The sequence below is a fragment of the Aedes aegypti genome, chromosome 3 (assembly GCF_002204515.2).
Source record: "Aedes aegypti strain LVP_AGWG chromosome 3, AaegL5.0 Primary Assembly, whole genome shotgun sequence".
NCBI lineage: Eukaryota > Metazoa > Arthropoda > Insecta > Diptera > Culicidae > Aedes > Aedes aegypti.
In genome coordinates this window covers 186,819,856-186,840,883 of record NC_035109.1, presented here as the reverse complement: position 1 = coordinate 186,840,883, position 21,028 = coordinate 186,819,856, and the positions used below count along the sequence as shown (strand labels likewise).

Sequence of the window (21,028 nt, the reverse complement as noted above, 5' to 3'; positions counted from 1 at the left end):
ATTGGAAGCCGCACGAAACCATGGGCTACCTACAATGATTACCAATTGGATTCATCAAATGCTCAAAAACCGACATCTCTTCTCGACATTGCGTCAAGCAGCGATTCGAAAATTGAGTGTTTGCGGATGCCCCCAAGGGGGAGTCTTGTCACCACTTTTGTGGAATCTCGTAGCAGATACGCTATTGAGGCAACTCAATAATTGCGGTTTTCCAACATATGGATTTGCCGACGACTATCTAACTCTGATAGTTGGTATGTGCATAAGCACCCTATTCGACCTGATGCAAAGTGCTCTTCAGGTAGTCGAGAGTTGGTGTCGCCAATATGGCCTTTCGGTTAACCCGAATAAAACATCTATTGTTCTTTTTTCGGAAAGACGAAACCGCGATGGAATTCGACCTTTACGTCTTTTTGGCACTGAGATTAATGTGACTGATCAAGTAAAGTATGTCGGAGTCATTCTAGATTCCAAACTTTTATGGACAGCTCACATTGATTTCAGAGTCAAAAAAGCTTGTATGGCCTTCGGTCAATGCCGGCGAACCTTTGGTAAAACTTGGGGCCTCAAACCCAAATATATCAAATGGATTTACACAACAGTTGTTCGACCAATATTGGCATATGGATGTCTTGTGTGGTGGCAAAAGGGCGAAGTGAGAACAATCCAATCAAAATTGGGCCATCTCCAAAGGATGTGCTTGATGGCGATGTCTGGTGCGTTCTCTACATCTCCCACAGCAGCGCTCGAGGCCCTTTTCGACGTTGCGCCACTACACATATATCTTAAACAAGAAGCACTTTCTTGCTCTTACCGTTTATGGGTACTGGATCTACTGGAGAAAAATCCAGTGAATCGTAGATCTACACACACTTCGTTGTTTCCACTTTTGGTGAATTGGGACAAAATTGTCCTTGCTCCAAGTGATCTCACAATTGCTTGTAACTTTCCTTACAGGACATTTACCACACAATTCCCTTCACGGGAAGAGTGGACGTCTGGCTATTTGGAAAGAAGTATATCAAACAATATAGTATGTTACACTGATGGCTCCCTTCTTGAAGGTAGAGCTGGTGCAGGAGTATATTCTCGTGAGCTAAGGCTGAATCAGTTTTACTCACTTGGTAGAAACTGCACCGTTTTTCAGGTGGAAATATTTGCTCTTATGTGTGGAGTGCAATCAGCACTTCAACAGCGCGTAATGGGTAAAGTCATATACTTCTGTTCAGATAGTCAGGCTGCTATAAAAGCTCTCGCTTCGGCCAACTCAAGGTCGAAGCTTGTTATCGCATGTCGAACTCAAATTGAGGAACTGAATTCAGTCAACTCTGTAAACCTTGTATGGGTACCGGGCCATTCTTCCATCGCTGGAAATGAATTGGCTGATGAGCTAGCTCGCGATGGAGCATCGCATGACTTCATTGGCCCTGAGCCGGCTATTCCAATTTCGAAGTGCTGGGTGAAGCTTCAGATAAACTCTTGGGCGGCAACTCAGCACAAGCAATATTGGAATAGTTTGGAGTCGTGTCGTCAAACAAAATTGTATATTACTGAGCCATCTCCAAAGGTGGCAAAGTATTTAACAAATCTGTCAAAGCAGAATTGCAGTCTCTTGGTCAGAGCGTTGACAGGCCACTGCCGACTCAACTATCACATGGCAAATATTCAGCGTGCTGACTCATTTGTGTGTGATAGTTGTGACTCCGATTATGGAACTTCGTATCACCTGATATGTAACTGTCCAGTTTTTGCGCAAATGCGATTCCAATTACTTGGTAAACACTTATTAAGTGAAACTGAATACAGAAGCCTGAATCTTCAGGACATCCTGTTATTCTTAACCCGCTGTGGTAATGAGCTATAGGCTCTCTTTACGCTCATGCGTTTTGCAGTGCCCTTTTTAGGGCGCTGTTCGAACCCATTGTGGTATGGAGCTACATGCTCTCATTTCGCTTATGCGATCTTCCCTCTTCAAGGGACCCCACTCCTATTTCCTCCCATCTTTCCCTTCCCTTTCCTCTCCCATCGGGTAGATGATGAAATAGGCTCAAATATGGCGATGGCACAAATCTCCCAACTGGTGGGGAACGTGCCTTTGGAGCCGGCCTTCTGATACCTGATACCTGAGGTAACTCAGTAAACTCACAAGATTGCTCAGCAAAGTTGTTCACTAAATACATATGTACATTTGAAGGTGATAATACGTAGAGTAAGGTGGGGCAAAAGTTCGACCTTAGTGGTATAATCAAAATTTCCATGAAAACAATAGCAGTTAAAACAAAACAAATACCATACAGTGAACCTTCAACATATTGGCTATAATTTTGCTGAACAAACTTGTGTTAAAATATTTACCCATTTTGAGTTATAACAGTTTCAAAATTGATTGTCTTATTCGAACTTTTGCCCCACCGGTGGGGCAAGAGTTCGAATCTAGTGTGGGGCAAAAGTTCGCTGGCAAAAACACAAAATATCGATCCTTTTATGACAGACATACTTTACACCACCCGTAAACATAAGTTTGACGAAAAATACACACTAAATTTTCATAAAAAAATGCCCAAAACCGAGTTAATTGTAATATACTCAAAAATAGCAGTTTTTCGCAAAACTAAGTGGAAATGTAAAATTTTGGTAGCAGTTTTCGCACGATCACACATATTTAACTGAATTTGAAGATAATATGTGGATTTTAGGCAATTTCCAAATTTTTCCGTGATTTTATTCATGGGTCGAAATTTTGCCCCGCTGATTCGAACTTTTGCCCCACTATGGGCCAAAAATTGTTTTCAAGCATTTATGCAAAAACTAAAACACCTCAAAGCAACCTTATGATAGGCCTAGAAACGCCCTTACATAAAATATTGAAAAAGATTTTATCTTCAATTGGTTCCATGCAACGAATGATTGACCAAAAATTACAATATTCACGTCGAAAAACTACAAATAGCCATAACTTTTCCAAATTTCAATAGATTTTTATGATGTTTGGATTGTAAGTCTCTTACTTGAATAGCATTGGAACCACCATGACATTTATATGATTTGTTTTGAATTGAGCTAGAAATCTTAAAAAGAAACTCTTACCCCACTCGAACTTTTGCCCTACTTTACTCTATTGATTTTCGCGGGAAAAATCAAGTTACAAACAAAAAAATATTTTTTCTGTATTACACGTATTTTTGAGAAAAATTTGTAGTTTTTTAAATGTTAAACTTACAACATTGATCAGCAAAGTTGTTCACTAAATACATATGTACATTTGAAGGTGATAATACGTATTGGTTACCGCGAGAAAAATAAAGTTACAAACCAGAATGGCTATTTTCTCTGTATTATATGTATATTTGTGAAGATAGTGTGGTTCTTTTCAAGTATATAACCAAAAAATTTTTATAAGATTGCGCTCATTTTAAGCTAAAAATATGTATAGATCTTTGCGATAAAAAGAAAGTTTTTATCAAAAAACAGCATATTTTTAAAGACTTGCCTCGGGTTTTTCAGTTTTCAAGATTATAATACTGTTCAAATTTGAGCCAAATTTTACACATGTAGAGAAGGTATCGACCGTGATTGTTTTTCATATTATTTGTTACGGCTATATCGGTCATGCGACTCAAAGGCAAAGGGAGTCTATAGAAGATTTTTTACAAATTATGAAATGAGTAGGTGGATAGGCGTCGCAAGGGAGCGACAAGATTGAAATTTGTTAGGTGGTGAAAATTGAGCAAGCCATGAAGGAACCCAGTAAAGCATCGAAGCGTTCTGTATTCTACCTGGCTTCTCTACTGGAGAAGGGTTGGCTCAAAGCATTGAGCTTTGCTGCCAACACAGGCCAAAACGTTTATACTATTGCAACGATTTTATTTTATTTTATCACAAACCAGGCCACAACAAGGCCTAAATATCTTAAAATCTTTTAACGGATTTTTCTCGATTGTCTATTTTGGAACATGGGACAATTATGAGTATAATGGCAGAAAAGCCACCTTACAACTTTAATCCATTTCAGAAACAACGATTTTGTACATACCGTAATCCGGGGTATCATTGATCAGCGGGGTAACATTGATCGGAATGACTCATCTCGTAATAAGTTGGTATCATCATTTATTGATGAAACATTTCCAAAGCATGAATGTTGCTTCTCTTTCTCATATTTCTTCTTCTTTCTGGCGTTACGTCCCCACTGGGACAAAGCCTGCTTCTCAGCTTAGTGTTCTTATGAGCACTTCCACAGTTATTAACTGAGAGCTTACTATGCCAATGACCATTTTTGCATGTGTATATCGTGTGGCAGGTACGAAGATACTCTATGCCCTGGGAAGTCGAGAAAATTTCCAACCCGAAAAGATCCTCGACTGGTGGGATTCGAACCCACAACCCTCAGCTTGGTCATGCTGAATAGCTGCGCGTTTACCGCTACGGCTATCTGGGCCCCCTTTCTCATATTTATGGGCTATTAAAAATTAGGATTTTTGCAAAAATTGCGATAACTTTATGCGTAAATTTGTCAAGTTTGCGAAACAATGATTTCAATGGTTAATGATGGCACTACCGAAGATTCATGTCTCACATAAGTTCTGCAAGCGATATAAGCAAAGGAAATGCGGTTTTCACTAAAAATGGTATCGCCAGAAACGATTACGCTGTCAAAATCTTTATAAGTGCGTTCAATTAGGCAACATTAACGAATTACTGTTAAGAATGTAGAACTCCCTTAGGAAATTGCCTACCTTTAGGCGTATTCCGCTGTTCGAGGTGTTTTTAATTTTAAAATAAATCAAAAAGTAAATGAGATGTAAGCGTTTGGACATCATATTCGGCTTCAGAGGCCATGATTTATGTAAGTAACGACATTTTCAATATTACCGAACGTTGTTTACATGGATGATCAATGTTACCCCATATCAGCTAATTGAAAAAATCACATAAAACATTTTTGTAAACATGCTTAAATCTTTCAATAAACAAAATACACTATATAGTCACGAGCTATGGGTGGCAGTACTTGTTTTAAACATATAAAACTCACAACATTTACATTTTTGGATGAAATATTTAAGAAATATCCGAAAAACTGATCAATGTTACCCCGGATTACGGTATCATCCGTAAAGCAAACAAATTGACCCTCTGTATCGTTCAAAAGTTTGGGTTCACCTGAACTTACTTAAATCTGTGAAATCTCAAACCAATCATGTACGCGCCATTATTTGCGCTCAAAAAAGCTTTAAACTTTTAAAATCGGTTGAAAAATGGCAGAGATATGACAAAAGTGATGTGCGTGCGGCTCAGGTGAACCCAAACTTTTGCACGATGACTTGATTGACTGTTTCATTGATTTTGAATACTTTCCAGATTTTTCCAGCAAAATTTCGTGGGGTCTCTTCAAAGAATATAAGATTACGATTCTAATGACACTTTGATTTAAAATTTTGGTCGACCCAATGCTGAGGAAATTAGATATGATTTTTCAGTGTGTTTTTTAAAAAATGTCACAACTTTAAGTAAAAATTTAGTATACAAAATTAAAAAAAAAAAAATGATTTTGGAAAAATACATACGAAGTAAAAATAACTCTTTGCCTTTCGAATGCGGATTAAAGAGTTTCAATTGGACGTGTAATCACAGAGATATGGACAGAGCACTTTTGTATGTTTATGAGGGGGTGAACCCAAACTTTTGCACGGGAGTGTAGGTGTTTCGTGTGGCAGGTAGGATGATAAATTAATTAACTCATTACGCGTGGTAAAGATGGACAAATTATGGGTGAAATTATGAAAAAAATCCACGTGCTCGGCTGGGATTTGAACCCAGGACTCTTGTATGCTAGACGAACGCTTTACCAACTAAGCTACCGAGCCACTTGGTGACCCAATAACTGAGTTGGTTACAAGTTTAGAATTCAAATCCCTACAGACCACGCGGACCCCTTTCATAACCAATATCCATCCATCTCTTGTTCCTACACACGCGGAGCGAGCGAGTGCGATTTATTTAGTGTTGAAACTGTTTGCCTATCGTACCTACATCGCTCCCACAACAACTGTATTGTGGAATAGTAAAGATGTGGGAAGGCTATCAACGTGTCGTTCTCACTCAAGTGACGACATGACTACTACAGAGAGGCAGTACACTCACATCAGATGTGAACTCGTCAACAACAAAAATACACCGTGAACTAGATCATGTTTATGTGACCATTTGTGGTAGTTCATGGTGTATTTTTGACAGTTCACGTTTTCCAGAATTCTTTTTTGAGCGTGTTTACCACGCGTAATGAGTTAATTAATTTAATAACCATGCGGATTGGATTACCGAACAGCTCAATATAAGTGTCAGTTTAGGTAGGATGATGCTCTATGCCTAGGGAAGTTAAGGAAATTTTCATTACGAAGTTTTTTGGACCAGCTGGAAATCGAACCCAGATACCTTGAACATTTGCATTGTAGCCGCGGGTGTTACTACTAGGTTAAGAAAGCTCCAGAACTCTATAATAGAGGAGTCATAATTTCTCTCAAACTCCCTCCCTCTTCAAAACAAACGTCTATGACATTTTGCAATATCTCAAAAACTTTTGAGTATTGCCTGTATCCACTTATCAATGTTACCCCGGATTATCGGGATAAATAAGCGAAGCGTGTTACAAAGAACGTTTGAAAGCATCAAAGACAAATGCAAACATAGACCTACGTTGCTTTCAAGATTTATTAACTCAAACAAAATCAATGACTTTGCCATAAAATAATAAATTGTCGCGGAAAATCAAGAGCTTTTCAAATTGTGTATGCTACCGAGACAGTTTTATTGCACACGGTATCTTTCATATTGCCATCAGCAAAAATTGCAAGCTCCTCACTATTTATCAGAGTATTAACAATTCAATATCTTGTAGAGGCTGATAATTCTAATATCTTTGACAGTTGATTGGCACCTGAACTGTGTTGGCCTGTTTCGCCATAGATTGATTCTTAGAGCTAGTCACGTTTGGTCTTCCGGAGTCGTGCGTACTTCAATCACATCATGTCCGGCAAGGTGCAGTGGGTTTTCAAGTTAGTTTTGGTTCTGATCCATAGCCAAATGTCTCAAGCTGAGGAAGTGTCTTGTACGCGAATTGATTTCGACCAGGCTACACTCACATACCTTTCGCAATGTTCGTTTTACCAAGAATTTGAATCGAAGTCATATGCAGAATCACTTCATTTTCAACCTTTTCGTAATGATGCAAATTATTACCTCTCAAATCGATGGCAAGGGCTGACGTGCGGTGAAACAGTGGAAAGTTTTAGTTTAAATGAGGAAACCGAACTGAGGATGGTTTACAACTTGTTGATCGACAGTGGAGCCACTTTGGAGGTGCGAGTCGTTGATCTGGATCGAATGGACAGTGAGAACAAACCAACGGTAGTTATACGATGGAAAACCGAACAGGCAACGTTTGGCTGGGGATTGTTTAGAGAGAAGATGGATAAAACTGTTAGAAGAGCTAAGGTAATAAATTTTTGTTTCACTGTACTTAAACGAGTTATTGGCCGATTTGGATGTTTTCATTTCTTTAATAGTATCATTCCAAACATTACATTTATTTCTTGTCAACACTATCATCCTAATTTGGTAAAACTAAATTAAACTCTTATTCACATTTTGTTATCAACATTACATTTCATTTGTCGTAGCAGTTCAGAATTTTTAGAGGTGAGTTGCTGCTGCTTGTAAAAGAAAAACAATTTCAATCAATTTGGCCTAAATTAACCTGAATGTATAACCCATTAACCGTGGCAATAGGAGATTAAAACGATTTTTGTATAAAATTAAGTCAAGTCGAGTCTAGATGTACGCGTATCTGTCAAAGGATTGATTGACTCTTTATTAAGGGGAAATTCAGCCCGAGGCTGGTTCATCCCCGTACTCTGTCAAAAAATACAAACTCTAGTGGAATTAAATGGTATAGCACTAAATTCTGATTTCCATTTACTCATAGGTAATTTTAGTTTTAACATCGTCACTGTGATTTCAGGCACATTTTATTCTGAAAAATTTCCCTTAGTTGGTCCATAACTGTGGAGTGACTGTAGTAACACACCATTGAATTACCTTGCATATTAATTGCTGTTGTAGTGTTATTATCTGTAGTATGAGTCGGTTTGATTAATATTCATCTTTATATTTGATCCTCATCTTTGGGATAGACATTGTTTGAAATTTGTATCGAAATCGACACTTTTTCGTCAAAAGATAGCTAATTTTGAAGTGCATTCCCAAAATCAATACTATTCTGCATTGCAAGGGAGAAATTTTGTTGTGCACAGCGTCACCATTATTTTCAATTACATTTAAAAAAAAAGATCTTTATTTGATTCAAGTATACAAGTGGCAGACGAAATACGTGCTGTAAAAAGATAAGCAATTAGGACGGAATAAAAAGGAACAATACTCAAAACTACTTTTTTGATTCTTTTTAAAACCTCTATTATCAACACAAAACACATATTAGTTTATAATAAGTTGTGAATTAATCAATTGATTCAAATGAGATAACATTCAAATCGATGTAAATAAATTGAAGGAACTTGTTAAGAATCGCGTGTGTTGCTTGAGAAGTGTGTTCACAAGAAATTCATCAGCAATGACTATGTGTGTATGCATTATAAATAGAAACATAAAGTTTCTGATAGATGCTTTAAACAAGACTGGAGGCTTAGCCGACTTAAGAAAGGTTAGAGATTTGAAAACCGTCAGGCTTGAGAAAAGTATGTGTGCTGGAAGTACGGAAGCTTGTTTTCTTCGATCTTCTAACTCAAGGAAATTATAGGATAACTGTTGCTGCGCAATGTTCGGGTCAAACGCAATTTAAATAAAATCGAATATTGTTTCTCCACAGCACATACTAGAAGTGAGCCTATAAGGGAAAAATATGATGAAAACGACATTTTAGATAACTTAGAAAGTCATACCATGAAACATTACTGAAAGGTTCATCGTTCATCAGTTTAAAATGGAGAGTGCACTCTTAAAAGGACGAAAACTGGAATAATGCACGATCAAAATTAAAAAGTTGTGCAATTTTTCCTATGATATGCACTTGCTTACTTGATGCTGTCAGGGTTCTGATGATTGCTTAGCACATCGTGATTATGAATATGAACTGAGAGATTCGAAAAAACACAATGATGGGGTTTTCTAAACGCGAGTAATATTTTCCCACGTTTAAATTGTTGTTCCTATTTATCAAAATCTTCAGCTCCTTTTCCAAAATTTTGCAAATTGAAAGAACGTCCTTATTAACTGCAATTTGCTCCGTAGTCTGAATCAACTCATTAAACACTTTTAACATTTCAATTTTGTAATCAATTGCTTCTGCTCATGAATGGCTGCATATGTCAACGAACATGTTGCGAGCTCATCGTCAACTGCAGCGGAAGAAAGCATCTGGTCGGTGACATTGAATGTATGCTCATCCATTGTTTCGCCGTCATCAAATGTTTATGTCAAGGCAGATTTCGTAGAATCGTTATAGTATCGCGTTTTTTATTCAGCGTGTAACATGTTTATATCGTCAAAATTCATGTAATTTGCGGATGCAGAAGATATATCAATGTTTATGATCATTTTTTTGTAAGCCACCTTACACTGCACCATTGTTGGATTGTGATTGGTTCCGCCTTTTGCTCGAATGGCCGCAAAAAAGGTTTCCAGGTGGTCTTGGTTAAATCTATAAAAGCCCCTTCATTTGCTCTACATATCTGGAAAACACATTGTTGAAACTTTGTATCGCAACTAGGAATCCAATGAATCCAGTTTTGTATACAGTGTCTATAATATTGGTCCATATCACAGACAAACAGATGTCACACTCTCATCATTGTCCATCGACAACCTTTTTAACGGTCGATTCAAAAATATCGTCAGTGGCCAATCCGCCACCCGTAGCGCTCGCATCGTTTTTGTTCGTATTTGACGTTTACGCACTACCGCCATCTGTTGGCCCGTCGGCCAAACACACCGATTTTAGCATTGGGCGTACATGTCCTCGTGACTATGATTTTGATCGAGATTTGTTCTATGTGTAACGTCTGTTTGTGTCCATACTATCTTTGCTTTTTAACGTTAACTACGTCTTACGGAAATATACTGGGTGTCAATGGAAAATCTAAAATTTTGCGCCCGTCACAAAATTATGTTAGGTTTGGAACGCTAATAACTCAACCATTTATCGATAGATTTTCAATATTTTCTCACCAACCGTTCGGAGATTTATACAAGATTTCACTCGAATGGAGAAAACTATTGATTATTGTCAATAACTATAAAAGCAGACCGATTTTTGCTTTTTTGCTCATTCTTCTTTTTGCCGTCGGACTGTGAACACTAGAACAGCATTAAAGCCACGTGCATAAATTTAGGCGATTTTTAGGTCGTTAGTACCATATGCGTCGATGTCGAGTCATAGAGGCAGTCCATAAATGACGTAGCATTTAAGGAGGTGGGGTATCTAAATGTTGAGCAAACCATGTATATTAAGTATAAGAAAATAGGCTTTAGGAGGCTTCATGGGCATTGAAGCCCATACCACAGTTATGAATCAAAAATCAGACGATTCCAGAAGAAACGTCAAAACGTATGCTTTCCCTAACACATCATTCGTTTACCTCGCAGATAAATTGCTGTTATAGTGTTTCAATCCATAATATGAGTCGATTTGATCCATAATAAAGATTCTCCTCTCTTACTGATCCACATCTGTGGGGACGTCGTTTGGAATTTCTATTGAAATCGACACTTTTTGGAAAAAAAAAACCGAGAATTCTAAGCTGTATTCTCAAAACAACTAAATTCTACAGTGTCAGGAAGGCAATTTTATTTTGTACAGAGTCACCATGTTTTATAATCATATTTTGTTCGTAAAATGACCCTTAGATCCATAACTGTGGGATGACTGTAGTCAACGTCATGCGGTCGTGTCTTGTACGCAACTCCCTCTTTTTTTTCTTGTCGTACCTGTAGTTTGTAAGTGTCAAATGTCAAAAGTAGTTCAAAAATGTTGTATGTAGGTATTCCTTGATATTATCAAGATTTATTTACCGCTTGTAATCATGAGCGTTTTTAACCCGTATAGGCCTGAGTGAAAGCAAAAATACTGAAACCCTCACCGAGTTCTTAACGGATTCAAATGATTTTTTGTCAGATCACTGGACAACATATCTAGTTTCTGGAAGTGGCCAGAGGAGCTCGGAAATATTCATGTGGTCGGAGTTATTCTGGTGGGTCATTGGGTCAAGTCGGGTAAAAAAGAGCTATTTTTGGGACGTGCCAAGTTTTCTTTATTTATTTGCAATGACAATCATTTCAATTTGCTTAAATCATTAAGATCTGGCATTCAACATTAAAAATGAAGAGTTTTGCACCGTTTAAAATATACCTGATGTAGCCATTCGGACGTAATGCCCGGAAGAACCGGCTGAAAATTTGTTGGATACTAAATCGTTTCAATTCTCAAAAAGTAGAAATCAAACATAATTGTGCACTAAAATGCGTTTCCATAAGCTACCCATATTCAGATACAAATTGGCCACTTTATCATAAGTTTGAGGCGTCCCGAGACCCTAAAATGGTCATTTTTAGGAACAACCAAATGCAAGACTCATAGTTATCTAATTCAGTTGTTTCTCAAAAGGTTTATACTGATGTAATTTTCTCAAAATTCTTAAAATGTAGTGGCCACATTATAGCCGATTCCGGATATTATCTGTGACTTGAAATTTGCCTACCTTCAGGGGCATAAACGCACAGTACCCTTCTCACCCGACTTGACCCAATGATCCACCGGAATAACTCTGGCCACAAGAATATTTCCGCGTTCCTCTGTCCACTTCTATAAACTAGATATGTGTGCCAGTATACTGACAAAAAATCATTTGAATCCATTAAGAATTCGCTGAGCGGTAAGGGTTTTAGAATTTTTGCTTTCACTCAGGCCTATACGGGTTAAGTTTGCTATTAAAAAGTCAAAGGTAGTTGTGTACAAGACACGACCGCTACGTCATATTTTCTGTTACACGTTTAAGGTTTTTGTTTTCAATTCCGTGACGATCCATGATTTCTTCATAATGTAGAATTTCTTGACTTTTCAGGCATGATATGCCATCGTAGCAACAAATCGTCCCCTAGATAACTCGAAAATCATCGCAGAGAATATTAGTGCGCATCGTACCTTCGTGCTGTGCGTACACGAATTCTCTCTGCTCTTGAAAGTTTTCTTAAAAACTACCTAAAGCAATAAAACAGTATTTTTCAGTGCTACATAAACAGTACTTTTCAGTGCTAAAATTAAAAACGGTACTTTTCAGTGCTACTAAAACAGTACTTTTCAGTACTATTTTCTACTATTGATCCCTCTACGATACTTGTTAGGACCCGTGCCTTCGATTTTTCGTTGGACCCATTGGCGAAAGCTAGCGGTGGTAATCCTTCTTGGACACCGTCTTGGGAAAACACCGTCTTGGGAAAAAACCTCACGTCTTCTTTCGTTTATTAATTAAACATGGTATCAACAACAAACAAAAGGAAGGGTGAATCTCTGAATTCACTACTTCCTTCCAAAAAAGTGGGATTTAAAACTGTCACTACACGTGGCAAGAATGGAAGAAAGGACGTTTCCCCGGAATGCGAACTTTCTTCCAAGGGTGAAATGAATAATAATTGTATCGAAATGAGCAATCAGTTCGATGCTCTAGACAATTTTTCCGAACACCAAATCGAAGCAGCCTCTAGCCCAGGCTCTTTGATTCAATGGAGGAAGCAAAGAGTGCCGCCTATCGTGGTCAGTTGTTCCGAATTTGGGCGATTTAGGCAGGAGATCTTGAACTTCATTAGGGGAATCAAGGTTTCTTTCCAAATCGCAAAGAAAGGAGACTGTCGAGTTTTGCCGGAAACTCTTAAAGATCGCGAACTTCTTCTCAAACATCTTGAAGAGAAGAAGCACAATTTTTTTACTTATGACGACAAAACTGAACGTTTGTTCAAAGTTGTCTTGAAAGGTCTCTCAAGTGACTATAAATCACCTGAAGAGATCAAAAATGGAATAAATGATTTACTTGGATTCTCCCCAGTCCAAGTAATCATTATGAAAAAGAGAACCCAATCTGGCATTGTTCGGAAAGGGCTTTCTCTAGAATTTTATTTAGTTCACTTTAACAAAAAAGAACTAAATAATATTAAAGCTTTAGAAAAAGAAAAACTTTTGTTTGATGTCCGTGTGACATGGGAACATTTCCAGAAACCTGGAGGAAATTGCCAGAACCCCACTCAGTGCCGTCGGTGCCAAAAGTGGGGTCATGGTACAAAAAATTGTCGCATGGATGCTAAATGCATGATTTGCGGAGGTTCTTCTCACGCCAAAGACGTCTGTCCAGTGAAGGAAGACACCACCAAGTTCATATGCTGTAATTGCGGGGCTAACCATAAGTCCAATTTTCGGAATTGCCCTTCACGCAAAAGGGTCATTGAGGCTCGTGCCAGGCAGATGAAAGATAATATCCGTTACGATAACGGTCGTTTCCGGAATTTGCCTGGTAGAGTATCGAACAATGCTCATTTTTCAGTTAACGATCGCTTGATCATGAATCATACCCATCAGGAAGATCATAATCATGCTCATTCACATACTTATTTTAATCCGTCGGGTAGCCGTTCAAATCTTTCAATTTCGAATGTTTTCGCTTCAAAATTTCGTTGGAACTTGGCTAGCTACGTCGGGTAAGCTAGTAATCAAGAGTGTCCTCCATTTGAATCGACGCGTAGATAAATTTCCAATCGATTCATGGATAAATATTGAAAATCTATTGATAAATGACTGAGTTATTAGCGGTCAAAACCTGACCATTTTTCGTTAAATGCCAATTTTTTGTTTTTCTGAATATGTTGCCAAAAAACGTTATCCAACGTCAAAAACAAAGATTTGACACATTTATCAATGTCTGTAGTGATTCTGCAACGCTTCGACTTAGATTTTGAGCTACTAAATCGACACGCATTCTTTCATTCTTTTTGTTCTCATTAAAGCTCTCCTATTTTCATAGGGCTCTACTTTTGTAGTTGTTTAGGTTGGGTAGACCTTTTTGAATCGCGGGCCAAATTAGTGAAAAAAATTGGACGGCGGGCCAAATTTTTCTGTTCGCAAGCTATTTTAACATTTTTGCAATATCGACCGTTTCTTTTGATGAAAAGATGATCTTTTCTTTTTCTTTATTATAGTGGTTATTCGTCCTGGGCGAGTTCGCCAGATTGAAATGAAGATAATTGCTACTGGTCAGGATCAGTGAATCAAATTATCATCAAAATAGACAAAAAACAAACAACAAAACAAACTCGCTCACAACCGTTTGTCACAACTGTTGCGGATAAGGACACAATCAAGAGAAAAATTGTCATGACAATCACAGAGCGCAACATTGTTGCAACTTTTCCAACTCGCGATTAATCAGTTATCTTAAACACAAAACCTAATTCGTTTTATGGATGCTGTTTGATAATGTGTCAATGTTTACCAACACGGAGAAAGTTCTCGAAAATTGCAATGCGAAGCCCAGAAAATCGCTGCGCACGTGGTGATCGATCTTTGTCATATTCTGTTCAAGTGATGATAAACTCATGTTGTGGAATAGAATTGTTGCAACAAGGACAGGAGGTGACAATGTCTTTGTTGCTGCGTGTTGGGTGACAATTGATTCACTGGTCAGGATTAAATTCAGTCATAGATCCTACGTTAATCTTGCCTAGGAAAGGAATTCATCACAAAACAAGACAAGAATCCAGATTCGGGCGCTGTGAGAATGCGGTCAGAAATCTGCAATCATTTTCTGTCCGATGTAAGTTAGCTTTTAGCATCTACTAGGTAAAAGGGAGCATGGACTTATCTGGTCTAATCCCAGGTGCGTCTAACCTGATGAGAGTATTTGCTGGAAGGGAAGTGGTGGGTTGGGTATTTAGGGTGGCCCACACCACCGTTGGTCTTGTAGGCTCTTCGCACTACGTTCACACGCTACGCATTAAAATATCCGGGGTACCTGCAGTTTCGGACAGGTTTTTCTGCTGGTCATTTCGCTTTTCACTTCCGCGGAACGCGGTTTTTCTCACACGCGGTTTGGGTCTCAACGGTCGACCCTCTAGGTTAATCCTCCCGCGTAGAATCGGGTATTTTTCACCGGCACAAATCACCACAACGACACTTTCTTCGAAATTCTTACTCTTTCAGCCCTGACGGACACGGGCTATTCAAGCTCTTTATAGGGCACCGCGCCGTGGTTCTAATACACGCACTTAAATTCTCCACTTCTCTAATTTCTGACTGAAGCACTTCTATCTTCCACGACAGCTCAAGGCAAATGAGAGCTTGCCTTCCCGCTTAACTCCGGAAGGAGTCTTTTTTTCACTCTTTTTTCTCGACCGATTTGCTACCAGTATTGTGCCCATTCTTGCAGATATGCGCGCGTTTTATGCACTGAAAATAATCCACACGTTAGATACAAATTCTTTTTAACGTGAATCTGTCGTGTCGATTGGCAACGTGTAATAACGTGTAAAATCTATGAATCTGTTAAGGATTGTCTTTGGTTCTATATCAAAAACTTTTTCTTATGATTTGAACGTGTTTTACAAAGGCGATATGCATCACTAGTAGAACTAGTTTACGTATCATCACAAGGACTCACATTTGCCATTCACGCGTGACATGTTGAACAACATGTTAGTTTTGGATTTTCCGGGTGCTCGTCATGGGTGCCTGGTATCAGAAAATCAAGGAATCTCTAACAAACAGTACACCACGGCTTTCGATAATTTGTGAATTAACGTGTTTCACATTTGAATTCCGATTGTCGATAGCAACTGGTTTTGCACCATCGATTAATGTACTTTACAATTAGTGAAAATTCACGTGTGAAACACATTGATCGAGCTTGTAGAATATTTTCAGTGTGGGAATTAGTGCAGTGACGGTGTGTCGATTGGGCATTTTTAAGGGAAAAATTTAACAATCCTAAACCTAACTCCTACACAAGAGCAAAGTAAATAATTATAGTATTTTTATTGTTATTTTATGGGACATGCACATGTTACACCGAATTCCAATGTTATTTGCAAACCCTGCCTAGGGTACTGTTGGAATGCTGCTCTTCATTTTGTGGAATCCTTTCATTAAAAACAACCTTCATCTTGAAACATTAATAACACTGTCCACAATTTTGTAGGAATTACTATTAACTATTGTTATGATACGTTAAATAATATTTCAAAAAAAGTCGATTACATAAACTGATAAAGACCAATGCAGTACTGATTTTGTCGAAGTTCATTTGACAATATTTAAATTCCGAAGGATAAAACTACCAAAAGTTGTAAAATAGTGATCAATTGGCCCCGGATTACGGTACTTGTTTTAAAAATGTAAAACTTGCAACATACACAGTTAGAAAAAATCACCGACGTCGATAGTTCGTTTACCGAAATCTCAACAGCTGAACGGTCGGTAATCCGTTCGGTAAACTAAAAGTTTACCTAAAGGACTGTAATTTGAGCTCGACGGATGAGCTGTCAAAACTACCGGTAGATCGGTAGTGATTACCGTAATTCCGCGTCTATTCTGTAATGGTCTTAACCGAATCATCGGTTATTTTGGAAGGAGGAAACGAAACTGCAGATGTTTGTGCAAAGTAAAATATCAAATCATGCTCTTATATATGATAAACATTTATTTCTATGGCACGAATAATCACCTTGAATTGAGGAACCTAGCCTGCCGGGTGTTTATTTTGTTTACAGACTTCAAATTGGGGGTGCATAGTCGTCCTAAAAATTATTAATATGTCAGTAGAATAGTAGAAAACATTTTCTTTGCAAGCCATTGTAGTTATGCCCAATCTTTGCTCCAAAGTCGCAGATGTCGGCATTACTCCACACACGTCTTACACCATCACGAAATGCTGCTCAATCTAGGTGCATGATTGGAGGGTCCAGTTTCGTCGATTTTTGCTCCTTTACATCCTACAGTAAAAAGTAAATATACCCACTACAAAAAAAAATATCTTCACCGATATCGTTAATCTTTGAACAATTCACCGAAATTCAGTGATTTTTTTCACAGATTTCAGTAATCAAGCCGGAATATACCGAAACGTCTGTCATTTTTTGGATCACTGATCTTTTTCGGTGATTTCAATTACCGAACTCATAGAGTCTGTTTAAGTGTGTATGCATTTTGAAATGAAATTTTCAAGGAATATAAAAAAAATATAAATGTTATTACGGATTACGGTACTGACATCCCACGCTAGTGAATACACGTTGTATTTTGTTTTTAAGAGTTCTAAGTATGTTTAAACCTTTTAATCGAATGTTCTAATTAATGTAATTGACCTAAAAATATGCTGTTTTGGGGTAACTTTGATCATCGATGTAAAGAGTGCTCGGTATGGAGGTCAAATTACTAAACATCATTTAATTTTAAAGTTATTTTAATATTACAATCACCATGAATCGCGGAATACACCTAGCCGTAGGCATTTTTTTTTTCAAGAAATTCTATATAATAAAAATTTGGTGAAGCATGTTACATGCAAACCAACATTATGATGATGAAAAACAATTTAGCCTGAGGTCCAATGAAAAAGTGGCCTTCGGAAAAGTTGTAGCTGGGAGGATTTCACATTAGTAGAATTTGTTAACTTTTCCATAAAATATTAAGATGAAGAGATAGAGGGTTGAAAACAAAAGATTTGCGTTTTCCATAGTAATCTCCATGTAAACTTTAAATGGCGTGTGCACAGTCAAATTTCTTCCGAATCACTTCAAACTTTGGGAGGATGTTATTTAACATAATTAAAATCGTTTAAACATAAGGGAGCAAACATTTCAAAATTTGCATCACTCTAATGACCAGCCATCAACGTGTTTCAACAAAGTCGTTACAGGGCTAGATTTTCATCTATCTTCTCAAATAATCCATCGTAATTATATTAATATAATATGAATTAAAGCTAATCTATAAAACAAAGATATGATACCTGTTGGCAATCAAAAGTGAGGTTAGGTCGCGAAAGTTTTTCAAATTGAAATGAATATTTACGGTTTCCTGTGCCTTAAATTGCAAAAATCTTGTCAATTTAATGATTGTGGTGATTTTTCTTCCAAAGTTATCACTAAAAATTTGATAAGATGCACTAATCCTTATTCTAGAAGAGCGCCATCTACGCATTTGAGCTTTGCGTTAGATTACCAATATTCTAAGGTACTTCTACTAATATTAGTTGAAATAGCGTTAGCGTTAGCGTAGTTACGGTATACTTCGTAGATGGGATACTAGCAACATTCATGTTTCTTTTTAATAATCTCATCCTGACTACTTTCAAGAACAAGGCAGGGGAGTATACCTTGTTGAAATCATAAACAAGAATAGTAAAAGCATGAATATCGCTATTCCCGGCCACGCCCATCTTTACCGTAACTTGGGATAGGGGAAGGAAATGTTGATGTAGCACTTACTTAATGAGAGGCCACCGACTCAGCGACACCCTCATAAGTGCTACGGAGTTGGAGGTTGGGGAAGGTATATTGTCAGGATTCGCCTAGAAAGCTGGCGATAGACCATAAATATTTGTTGTTTAAGCGTTTTCAAATTAATCTTTTGAATGCCGGCAATCAAAAGAGAAAACAATAGCTTATTTATAGTATAAATAGTATTTCGCGAAATGCTTGTCGATTGTGCAGTAATATTTTTGCTCAATAACCAGTAAAAAGCAAAACCGATCCCTCCAGGGTCATCGGATTGTATAAAATAACGATACGCGTAAAAAAAATCACGCCTATTGAAAAACTGTACTGTGCCCATTGAAAAACTGTACTGGGTGGTACTGTATTTTTAGATAATCGAAAAACGAAAGGAAGCGCGTTCGAACTAAACACCCTAGGATAACACAGTAGGTTTTTCTGCTCAAAATTATACGAAAAGCAGAATCGATCCCTCCAGGGTCATCGAACGGTTAAAAAGCATCCACAACCGATTGTTAGTTGCGTAACACCCGCCCGGACAGAATGCGCAATCTGAACATAATTATCAAACTCCGAAAATAACATTTTCCGTTCAAGAAACGATCAGAAGTTCCACGACGCGGACAAAAACGATCCGGAAGGCTCACAAAAGAAAAAGTATCATACTGGAACAAACTCACCGGATTGATTCTCTAAATTTATGTGCTGCCTGTCACTTCCGGATGGTTCGGTGAACTTAGGGCAGCCAAAAACCAACAGTACTGAGGACACAAATCAAACAAATCACTTTTTCATTTTTCACTTTTCACTATTCCATTTCTGAATGTAAAAACTGTTCTGCTTGGGCTTCATGAAGCACTACCCAGCAAGACGCTCCAAAACAGAAAAAAAACAAAAAAAATCTCCAGCGACGAAAACACGCGCGAAACCGTAAGCTAAATCTATCGGACGACGCAAAACCGAACTGTCCTGCTTGGGCTTTACGAAGCACTCGTCGAAACGAAAAACAATCTCCTGGCGTCTCAAAAACAAACCGTCTTGCTTGGGCTCTCCGAAACACTCCTTCTACTAATATTAGTTGAAATATGGACAATCTATTTTTCTCTCTTTCAGATTCAAATTGAAGCAAATATGAATGCCGGAAGTGATGTCGCAATTGAATATTTCACCGTTTTCAATTTCGAAGTGGAAACTAACGAATGTCATTCTATTGATGAATTTGCACCTACAACTACCACAACCACCACTACTACCACCTCATCTCCAACAACAACCAGCACAACAATACTTGCAAGTACAACTACTACATTATCCTTGAGTACTTCAATATCTGAGCCCACTACGTGGAGGACTACATCAACCCTCGAAATGTCCACGGCTTATTCACCAAGAGATGAAAGCACACCGACATCCACGGAAGTCCCAACGACAACTACAACCATGTCGTCCACGTCAACGTCCACGTTTACGACAGCGGAATCAAGTCCACCAACTGCTGCTTCCGTATTTGAAACAAATTCCAACGGATGGGTTTGGATTATGTTAACTGCTTTATTTGCCTCCCTTCTCTGCTTGGCAATTGCTGCATCTGCTTACATCTACGCCATGAATAAGCACCTTTTGGATCTGAATATTAAATTGAAGGAGCAACGGCTGCACCGATTGGATCATCATCTAGGACAGTTTAAAAGAAATGACAAACAAAAGCTGCCAATCGTATGACATTTTGAGTTTAATAAATTTCATTGTCAACTAAATCAAGATGAAGATTTCATATCTCAGTATCGCGAAATTCTTGAACACATCAGACAAAAGGCAATATACCGTTTCGACTAATACTCCGAACACAGTGACTTCAAATGCATCTGATAAACATAAATTAGCTAATATTTGTGAAAATTTGAATTTCTCCGCAAATTCTAACTGTTGGCTGTAGGGTGTGTCGAGAAAACTGTTTATTTGAACTAGTTTAGTATTGTTTTTACGTAAAAGTTTAGAACAACATTTTGATTCAAATGCCGAACACTGTCTTCATTCTGTCTCATATTCCGAACACCTTGATTCATATTCCGAACAGCACAAATAAATCATATACAAATGAATAATTTCGTAAACAAATTGATCTGAGTAAGTTTTACTGGCCTCAAACTAGAGAATCATTACTACTCCAGAGGTATAAAATAGATTGGAAGACGTTAAAATTGAATAGCAACTCACTGCCATTTCCCTATTAGGGCGATATTCAAAACTGAAAAGGCAATAGATGGCTCTTTTTCAGTGGTAGTAAAAACGAAATCCTGAAGCAAAGAAAGCCCCACGGAAGATGAACAAAACACAAAAAGTTATGTATTCACTTTACACTTGATTTCTAATCACTACTTTTTTGATTAAGTTTCCTAATTGCAAGCAATTTACGATTTTCATTATTTTCCATACGTTTTGACAGTTCTCCGACTACCATTCTTCCATGCGCTTGTGTTGA

General features: G+C 37.8%; 1 protein-coding gene across 1 annotated transcript; it reads left to right on the top strand.

Moving 5' to 3' along the window:
- Window positions 1-6,815: 6,815 nt before the first annotated feature.
- On the top strand, window positions 6,816-20,303 carry LOC5577376 (uncharacterized protein DDB_G0290587). Its single transcript, XM_001656409.2, has 2 exons — window positions 6,816-7,494; window positions 19,660-20,303. Exons 1-2 carry the CDS (start codon window positions 7,027-7,029, stop codon window positions 20,266-20,268), a joined length of 1,077 nt encoding a protein of 358 aa, XP_001656459.2. The 5' UTR covers window positions 6,816-7,026; the 3' UTR covers window positions 20,269-20,303.
- Window positions 20,304-21,028: the final 725 nt, after the last annotated feature.

Bases quoted from the DNA above. Each gene is read 5' to 3' on its own strand.
- LOC5577376 (XM_001656409.2), top strand. From the start codon at position 7,027: ATGTCCGGCAAGGTGCAGTGGGTTTTCAAGTTAGTTTTGGTTCTGATC. The intron at 7,495-19,659 runs GTAATAAATTTT...TCTCTCTTTCAG, and splicing joins AAACTGTTAGAAGAGCTAAG to ATTCAAATTGAAGCAAATAT.